This window comes from Amblyomma mixtum, chromosome 8, assembly GCF_055824585.1.
Source record: "Amblyomma mixtum isolate Tamu chromosome 8, ASM5582458v1, whole genome shotgun sequence".
Taxonomy (NCBI): domain Eukaryota; kingdom Metazoa; phylum Arthropoda; class Arachnida; order Ixodida; family Ixodidae; genus Amblyomma; species Amblyomma mixtum.
Window position 1 is genome coordinate 69,574,734 of NC_143019.1, and position 10,299 is coordinate 69,585,032.

General features: G+C 47.1%; 1 protein-coding gene across 1 annotated transcript; it reads right to left on the reverse strand.

Moving 5' to 3' along the window:
* Nucleotides 1-1,339: 1,339 nt before the first annotated feature.
* Nucleotides 1,340-8,758, reverse strand: LOC149332885 (uncharacterized). Its single transcript, XM_089557582.1, has 3 exons — nt 8,321-8,758; nt 2,913-3,160; nt 1,340-1,563 (listed from the first exon to the last, which is right to left on the reverse strand). The coding sequence occupies exons 2-3, from the start codon at nt 3,049-3,051 to the stop codon at nt 1,340-1,342; spliced, it is 363 nt and encodes a 120-aa protein (XP_089413708.1). The 5' UTR covers nt 3,052-3,160; nt 8,321-8,758.
* Between the last annotated feature and the right edge of the window lie 1,541 nt (nt 8,759-10,299).

Here is a 10,299-nt window from a genome sequence, read left to right on the forward strand (position 1 = left end):
ACGTAAGAGCCACGCGGAATGGCACTAGGGCATGAGAAGAGAGACGTCGTCCCGGAGGTACTGCACCGAATGAAGTAGGATTCTGTCTCAGCATTCCGTCTCAGCATTACGTCTCAGCATTCCTAGGCATTGGCAACACCCTAATGTTACCACAAAGAACGCTGCCGACTGATGAAAAGCTAAATCGCCTAGCCAAACCCGGGCTCCATTGACTTGGCAGTGCATCCTCCCTCCTGGTATGGCATGATCAACAGCTGTCTAAAATCTAGTATCTGAAGATAGCATCACTTGGAGAACACCTGTGTGAGTGCATCGGGAATTTCATTAACAAAAAAAGCAGCTTGCCTTATCGCACAGTAATCGCGTACATGTATTCTTGCTATTTTTGGTATCGAACTGCTATTTCACCCATTTATATATGATGCTGCTGTAATTTTACTGTTTCAGGACACGCATAAAGCGTTTCCGGTTTTCACACAATAAACCAGTTGGAAGTGGAGCTTGTTCGTATTATTCTTTGTGTCCGTGTGGTTAGTGCGGTTCAAAATATGACATACCTATACCAACTAGCCTGATCTGCCACCGAGATAAACCAGAGCTACGTCACCCTGTCGTGCTTCAGTGGCTACCCGGTCACTGCGGCCTCGCAGGCAGCGATCGTGCTGACGGTGCAGCGAGGTCGGTGCATGGCGACACCTCCTTGCTCCTACCGATACCTTTTTCTCGTTCTGATGGCGCGAGACTTCTGGCTCCTGAATCCTGGCAGATGCAACGCTCTTTGTGGTGTTATCCGCAGCGTCAATATGGAGCCCTTCTTCGCACCGACCCCGCTGGTGAATTCCGCATGCCACGCAATTTAGATAGACGTGATAGTGATCTTCGATAAATTCTTGCTTTATAAAATTGGTGCATCAAGCACCCCTCTGTGCTTGACATGTGGAGTGCGCGAGGATCTTCAGCACTTGATCTGCCTCTGCCAAATCTTTAATCCCCATCGCAAGGCACTGTTAAGTGCTTTAGGACATCGTCAGGATGGCACCATGCACCTGGAGCATGTCCTGGGACCCTGGAGTGATGCGACTTTGGCTGCGCGAGGGACAAAAGCAGCTACTGGGCACCCTTTTATAATCATGTGTGTTTGTGAGTGCGTGAGTGTTGAGTATGCTTGATGTCACCTTTCTTTTTTTCCCTTTTTCACCCTCTTCTTCCACCCTCATCTGGAGTAGCATGCTAGGTTCATAGCCAGGCAGACCTTTCCTTTATTCATTAAATTCTCTCTCTCTTGCAGCCACCCTTTTTAAGCAATCTGCCCGGCTCATGTAACTCCTCTAGGCGACCCTCACCCGGTAGACATGGAGGTGCCGAAGGTTGTCTTGGTGTACTTGCTCGCGGCGGACTTGAGTACACTGAAAGCTGGGCCTCCATCCCTCGGAACAATGCTGTCCATGTCACTGTCGTAATGCATATCAGTGTAGAACGTGACGTCGCATATCCCATCCGCAGGAAGCATGGAACTGGTCACACCGGACTCTCCGAAAGTGCACGCGAGCACCTTGGGCTTGCCTGCGCGTTCACGGGCGGTAAGTCAGCGAAGTGTCAACAAATCAAAACGAACACTGGGAATCATGAATAATGAGCTAGAGGAAACATTACTCGGGAATTATAGTATTATGGAGAGTCGAAGTTCGCAGATATCTGCGAGGTATGATTAATGCTAGACAAGGGTAACTACGGTAGAACTGCACTCGTCCTATTGAGTTTTGGGCATCAGCAGCGTATGGTTATTATATATTAAATGGTTGAGCTATTGCGTCTTCGTATCACAAATCGCGAGGAAAGTGAGTATAAGAGAAGGGCAAGAATACTAATACTAATACTGAAATACAGTTTAGAGGATAAAATTACCCGTGTCTTCCTATGAGTAGTAACTTAGATAATGGCGGTTCTGGAGTGACAAAGTGATGCTAGAGAATAGAAAGCATGCCACAGAGTACAAATACGTCGGCCATATGAAAGCAAGAGTAGATCACATGAGATCATATCACTTGATTATCAATGAGGTATTTGGTTTAGTTTATAGGTGTTTAACGTCCCAAAGCGCCTCGGGCTATGAGAGACGCCGTAGTCAAGGGCTCTGGAAATTTTGACCACCTGCGGTTCTTTAACGTGCAGTGACATGGCACAGTACACTGGCCTCTAGGATAAGATATTTAGAACTAACGCCTGAATTAAAGCTTAATATGTTCACCGAAGTGCAAGGACATCCTTTCAGCTGGAAATAGAAAGCTGAAAATTTAAAGAATGTTGGCCTTCATTCTATAAGTAATTATTTATGCTGATGCAACCTGACAGTTTATTCTTGGTTCTAATTCAGCTCGCAATAAGCGTATTTCATCATCTTTCCTCGGTCAATAAGCAAATGGAAGTGTTCTGTCATCTGCGACTGAAGAAAGTAAAAATTTACGGAACCTCTTGTTTCTGCTCATTAAAGTGAGTCCTGAATATAAAAGAGCTCTCAGGATATCAAGAACATTTTTAGAACAATGCGCGGCGCAGCACTACACACGTATCTATTTTGATATCCTGTATTTGTACATACATACTGTATATTGCCGCCCCACCCCTATCCTTTCTTACTATCGCTGCCCTTTTTTCTCTTCATGTCCTCTCCGTACTTTTATTCAAGCTAGCCTCAGCTCAAGTGCTTCAGGTTTCGATGGCAGATTTCACGGCCAGCAGCGTTCTTTTCCCATCATTTTAATTTTTATTAGTAAATAGCCACTAACAACAACATTTCAAACATTAGAAAACATGCCTAGTTTTTTGGCATCTGATTTCGCACTCATGACAACGCGAGTTGTGTGCACTCGTTGCATTAAGCACGCGCAGTACATGCAATGCTGTTCTCTTACTCTTTTCTGCCTTAAGGATCTGGTGCCCGGAACGACCGCGTCTCTTCCCTCCGTGTAGGCGCCGACCGCCAGCAGCAGGAGCCATGACGATCGGCACCGTCAGCTGGTCTGGCTTGGGCAGGGAGACATTTGCTAACATCCTTGTTTCATAGTCTCCGAAGGAATATGCTGCAATCCATTCATACTGGTCCCAGCTCTTCGCAGGCAGCTTTGCGGTGATAGTACGCTTTATTTTGTCAACCTTCTCGCTGCAATAAAGAAAGGCACGAGCTGCATCAAGAGCAATTAGAAAAACGGCACATGGCTAGGTGCAGAAAAATATCCAGGGGCGAAAAATGCGCGGGCAGCAGTGCTTTGCTGGCGCGTCCTCCTCTGCGCCCGCTGACAACGGTAGCTTCGCGGATCGAGAGGTTTAGTTTATTGGGGTTTATCCTCCCAAAGCGACTCAGGCTATGAGGGACGCCGTAGTGAAGGGCTTCGCAAATTTCGAGCACCTGGGGTTCTTTAACAAGCACTGACATCGCACAGTACATGGGCGTCTAGAATTTCGCCTTCATCGAAATTTGACCGCCGCGGCATGGTTCTTGGCAGAACGTTGTCCACCCCAACGCATGCAGAGCACATACCGCTACACAGCTCAAAGCGCGAATATTAATTTGATAGCAGTATAAGTTGGTGAAGACGACGTCCAATGCAAACGGTGCGCTATCTGTAGAAAACCTGTCTGGTGACGATGTGCATTCTGTAGAAAAGTTATGTTACAGAGCGGAGTGAAGTCACCAGACCGAAAATTTTTCTCTACAAAAGTGACCTTACAACTGGAAGTGGCGTCACCAGACCAAAACGTTTTCTGTAGGAAAGTGACGTTACAGACCGGAGTCATGTCACCAGAATTAAAAGTTGTTTTCGGTAGAAAAGTTACGATACAGACCGGAAATGACGTAAACAGACCAAAAAGGTTTCTGTAGAAAAGTGATGTTACAGACCGCAAGTCTCGTCACCAGACCTATAAAGTTGTTTTCTGTAGGAAAGTGACGCTACATACCAGCAGCCGCATCACCAGACCTAAAAAGTTTTCGGTAGAAAAGTGACGTTACATACTGGAAATGACGTCACCAGACCAAAAAAGTTTTCTGTAGAAAAGTGACGTTGCGGACTGCAAGTGACATTACCAGACGAAAAAGTTTTCGGTAGAAAAGCGAGGTTACAGACGGAAGTCACGTCACCAGACCTAGAAAGTTGTTTTCGGTAGAAAAGTGACGTTACATACCGGAAGTCACGTCACGAGATTAAAAATATTTTGGTAGAAAAGTGACGTTACAGACCGGAAGGGATGTCACCAGACCAAAAATTTTTCTGCACAAAAGTGACGTTACAGACTGCAGTGATGTCACCTGACATAAAAAGTTTTCGGTAGAAAAGTGACGTTACTGACTGGAGGTGACGACACCAGATAAAAAGTTTTCTGTAGAAAAGTGACGTTACAGACGAAGTCACGTCACGAGACCTAAAAAGCTGTTTTCGATAGAAAAGTGACGTTACAGACCGGAAGTCACGTCACCACACCTAGAAAGTTGTTTTCGGTAGAAAAGTGACGTTACTGACTGGAGGTGACGACACCAAACCCAGAAAGTTTTCTGTAGGAAAGTTACGATACAGACCGGACGTCATCAGACCAACACTTTTCTGTAGAAGTGACTTTACAGACCGGACATGACGTAACCAGAGCAAAAAGTTTTCTGTAGCAATGTGACGTTACCAGATCGTAAGTGACGTCGCAAGACCAGGACAGTCTGATTCATCCACCTGTGGACTGCCACAAGTGTGAGGTGGCGTAAAGCAAGAGCAAGAGAAGGATGCACTGAGTGTTGTTAGCCACAGCACTCGCCTCTTGCAAAGATATCAACAACTTCGAATACTATCACATTAGCAGCGCAACGGAATTAGGTGTTTTTCTGATGCGATAGCATGGACTCCTAACCAGAACAAAACCCGGAGCCGTCCGGTGTTGTGCACAAAAATCTCGAATGGTTGGTGGGCAGTGGTTCCACCACTGGAGAAAAGTTTTTGGCTAGAGGAACGTGAGGGCGCCAGACCACCAGGCCGGAGAATGTAGATTGGCTCCAGGGTAAGTGACGCCACCAGACCGGAAGCGACCTCATCTGACCAGGTTTATCTGTGCAAAGCCTCCACCTGACGGCTGGAAGGCGGCAAGTTGCGCACGGCAAGAGCAAGCGAAGGGCGTCATGAACCTCGTTAGCCACACCACTCAATTCCAGCAAAGGCATCAACAGCTCCGAATGCAATCGCATTAGCAACGCAATGGAATTAGGTACTTTACTGATGCGATAGCATGGACTCCTCCCCAGAACAAAACACGGCGCCGTCCGGTGTTGTCCACGAAATCCCGAATGGCTAGTGGGCAGTGGCCTCACCAGAGCGGAGAAATTTTTTTGGCTACAGAGGCGTGACTTAGCCACGCCAACAGACCGTGAGAATGTGGATTGGCTGGAGGTTAAGTGACGACACCAGCCCGGCAGCGACCTCACCAAACCAGGTTCGTCTGTGTGAGGCCTTCATCTGACGGTTGGCAAGTGGCAAGTTGCGTACGGAAAGAGCTCGGCAGGAGCTGCCTGGGTCTCAAGCCACACCAAAGACTTAATAGAAATAGGCGACGCGCAGAGTTTTAATTTGTTGACCATACAAGCTCTTCTGTTTCTGTGTAATTTTGCACGAACGGAGTGGCCGCATGTGAAGCAGGACAGTTTCCCTGCACGGGCTGTAATGCAGCCGGCTGCACTTACCTCAGCTTCACGGAAACTAGTTCATCGTATTCTCCCACTCCGACCACGAAGAACACTCCTGCCGCATGGAAAAAAGAATGAGAAAGCCAAGCGCTGGCATCGAATGCAGGTTACAAATGAAAAAGCGCTTCCACATTGCCACTCATTGTATACACACGGCATCAATTACTTCTAAGCAGTGCACTTTGACAAATGGCGGTGCTGAAGCATTGAAGAGGCGTTTGTTTGGGGTGGCCATTAAGGTCCGCCAATGTGATGGCTCTCGCACCGAAGCTTAAGGCGAAGACAACGCATAGAGGTCGGGCCAACTTCCTTGCCCAAAGTACGCGGAGCGTCAGTGCTTTTGCCTGCAGCGTAAACGGTAGCAGTTGCCAAACTATAATAAACAGTGTAGAAAGCAAGACACTTTAAAACGCTCCTATACTTTCCCAAGAATACTCACTGATCTGAGTCTGCTAACGTAATTATGGCTCGCATTAAGGCCAGCTTTCCAAATCGAGCGCAATGAACCGAAAACAGTGCTTGCGAGTGTCACGTGGCTTAGTCTGCATTGCTTTTTTTCTTGTGAAATATCAATCACTTGAGACTAACCATCGAACAAAAGCACTGGGCTTGGGAGATAGGTTGTAGGTCACATTGAAAAAAGAGCCGGCTGAAATCTTTGCAACACAATTTGCATGGCTTTATTTATGGGCGTGAAAGAAAGAGCATCAAATTGACAATCCACCTCTCGGGAGCGGTGCTACATTGCCCTCCAGACACGATCTCATAAAATCCCCCGATATACTGCGACCACTGCATCCGGAAAGCCCTGCTAGCGGTTTTTTTTCTCACAGCCAAATAAAAAAAAATGCTGCATACGAGGCCACACGGCTCTCAACAGCCTTCAGTTGGCTTGAGTCGTCTAGGACAATCCGCTAAAACAAGCATAGTGTCCCATAAGGAAGAATGTTGGGGTCTTTGGGGATTAACATCTACATGGATGATTTTGTACAAATAGACAGGTTTACACAGTCGACCACACTTGCCTAGAGCGGTCGAGCGGTGCTCTGCGGAGAAAATGAGGTGAAGAATTACCGCAGCCGCTTTGATAGGGGTAAGGTGCTGGTGCCTGTGCGGCTCATTCAGCTGCGCTCGAGCGCAAGCAGAATGTGAGTGAATGCTCGTTTTATAATTTATTGTTCCCTGCCGACAACGCTCGAGACAAGTGTGATAGACTCTGTACATCATGCCAGCGAATGGCCGTCGTGCATTTCATGCGATAGTCGGAGGGCAGACAAAGTACAAGCTTAATTGCATGCACTGTCGCGGTAAAGTGCAATAATTACTGCGGAAAAAGTAACGCTGAGACATTCAGAGCGTGAAATTTGGCCTGACCGCTGAGAGCTTAACTCAAGGAGGCAACAGCATAGGATTAGCCAATATGATAAAAACAATCGAAGTTGAAATGAATTTATGTATTGAATGAATTAGGTGGATCAGACATTAACTAAACGAGCTAGCATACAATATTTTTGCCATAACGAATGCCTTACAGATTACAAAAGGGTCCACTTTTCTCATGAATGTTAAGTGCATTATGATCTGTTTTAGCATAATCGGAGCATACCGATTTCACGGGTGATCCCCGTGAAATCGGTATGCTTCCCTACTGCTAAGGGGTGTTTGCCGTTCGGTTAGCGTCTATGCGCGTCATAGTAGAAGTGTTTGAAATTTTCGCTCTAAGGAAGGCCTCAACCGGTTAGTTTCTTCACCTTCTCAACTGCAGACAGCGCCGAAGGCACCGGTGTTAAAGCAGAATACTTTGGTTAAGATCATCATCATCAGCCTGGCTGCACCCATAGCAGGGCACAGGTCTCTCCCAAGTATCTCCAATTAACCCTTTCCTTTGCCAGCTGCGGCCACCGTATTGCCGCGAACTTAATATCATCCGCCCACCTGACTTTCTGCCGCCTCTGCTACGCTTGCCTTCTCTTAGAATCCACTCCGTTACCTTTAAGGACCAGCGGTTATCTTGCATTCGCATTACATGCCCTGCCCAAGCTCATTTCGATTAGGTTGTCATTAATCCACGCTTGTTACCTCACCCATTCAGCCCTATCATGCCCTATCACCCAATCTGCCGTTACGCCGATGATTTTTCATTCCATAGCTCACTGGATGTCCTTAACCCCTTTCGTTAGCCTCCACATTTGTGCCCTTAAGCGAGTTACGGTAGGATACACCTGTTGTATACTTTATTGGCAAACTGCCATTCATAACCTGAGAGAACCTGCCATGCGCGTTCCACCCTAGTTCTACTTTTCTAGTTATTTCCATCTCATGATCTAGACCAGCGGCCACTACCTGCCGCAAGTCGGCTTCGTTTTAGATATGGGTTTTAATCGAGATGCTCCAAGATACCGTGCCGCAGTGACGGATCTCGGAATCAAAGTTTTTCCGGCGCAGTCATTGGCGCGCTGAGTGGGTGTACCCTCTCCCCATCACGCAGCTGTGCCGCGAGGAGACCGAATGTCTCAAAGCATGAGAGGGAAATGAGCGCAGGGGCTGTGCCTCTCTGGTCTTAAAATGAAAGCTGGAACATCCAGCCTTTCAGATACTCACCTGGTAGATCAGTCTGAGCGTCCTGGAATTCGACAGTCTTCGAGTCTTTAAGTATAACTTGACTCGTTTTAAATTTCGCGGCTTTCATCTCGCCTAGTTCGTGATCTGCTGGCAATGGGAAAGTCCCCGACGAAGGCATCGCCAAAGAGGCGAGATTGCTCTGCAATTAAGTCCGAGCGCTAAGTCAGTCACGGCCATCACGTGTCAGCGCTTTTAGTGAATAAGAACAAATCTGATGTGCATGCGAATGCAAACTGCATTGGAAACCACGTTAAGGATTTTTTTTTTCGTATGCGCCTGCTCAGCAGCCTTCACTTTGATCGAAGGCAGTTACGTCCATGCATGCATGACCTATGGAAATGGAGCTTCCGCCGTCAGTACGCCTGACGCGAACGCTCGAGGGCGTGTCTTCCACTGACGTCATTGACGCTGGGCGTCGGCCGCCGAGTCTGAGACGGTATTGGGGTGGAAGCAGGGCACGAGCCATCTACAACACAGGACAGCACGGTCTCGGACTCGGCGTCCAGCGTTCACGGGCTGTAATACCACTCCAGGAGGGGCAATCGAGCGTTCGTGTTAAGCGCGCTGACGGCGGTACTGCAATATGATCTAGGCTCAGGTCGCGCCCCCGTTCGCTAAGCGCAGGCACATGGCACCACGATATGCATGAATTGCTGCCGGAACCACTTCGGTTTGCCTACAGTTCTCGATTTTGCGGGATTTCTTTTCACTCAAGCGCACTTTAGAATACGAAGAGTTGAATTATCGTCGAAATGAAAGCGATTCGTAGCGTTTACAAAAGATAGCGTCACATATTTACGCGACGTATTTCCGTAATCTGTTGACTACGTCTCTGCGCTACCCGCTCCCAACCAACAAAGTGTTAACTATAAAATGGCTCCTGTTAGGTTCGAGAGTGGATAGCATTGCCATTTCTGGCGTTTGTATTGTATGTGATGCACAGGTAATGGAATTCTAAGTTATTTACATGAAGTTATTTCTTGTCAATTCATATCAGCACGAAAATGAAACGCCTAGCATAATGCAGACATTTTGATTTGAGATGTCCGGTTGGTTTGGTTTTGGTTTTTTTCAGGTATAACGACACAAAGAAACTACGGCCATGAGGGATGCTGTCGTGAAAAGCTCCAGTAATTTCGTCCACCTGGGGCTCTTTGATGTGCACCTAGCGTGCACGTCCACTTTACGCGATCTCTTGGCACCAAAATCTTAACGACGAATCAAATGTTTTACAATCAATCGCACAGTACATGTCCCGTTGGGGTTGATTGAGCGAAGATGAAAATGTAAGAGGAGGCAGTTGAAGAAAAGGCAGGAAGAGGTGCCACAATGGAAGGCTCCGGAATAATTTCGACCATCGCACAGCATGCGAGCATCTTTAACATTTCGCTTCCATCGAAACACGGCCGCCGCGGCCGGGATTGAACCCGCAAGAACCACTCCTTGTGCAACTGTTATCATGAGAGTGGACTATCCATTCAACTCAGATAAACTGCGCAAAAGGGGCCAAATAAATTCGCAACTAGTCATTTACTTCAATTCAGCGCATAATTCAAAAATGTAGTTTGTTTTATCAATTTTAAATGTAATTTTTGTAAGGCTGAGTAACGAGAAAAATGCGATAGCCGGCTGACCAGTGAAAACAGCTCGCGTTTACGCGGATCGCAAATGTGAACGAGTGGCTCAGAAGTCTCTAAGCAGGCAGATATTAACGCGTAGTTGTATATGTCCTCCTGATATAATGTTTCCGCGCATCGCCAGAATATCCAGAATATAAAGTTTATCGTAGTAGCCTCTGTTATGGCTTGGATGGTCACAAATCACCAGGTTTCTAACACTAAGTACCCCAACCAAAACAAGACCGGCTGTGTGTGTTCCCCCATATTTCATCGAGGCAATGGGTATTTGACAACAAAGGTTTGGCTACCAGGGGAACAGCAGCTGAAGCACGAAGCATA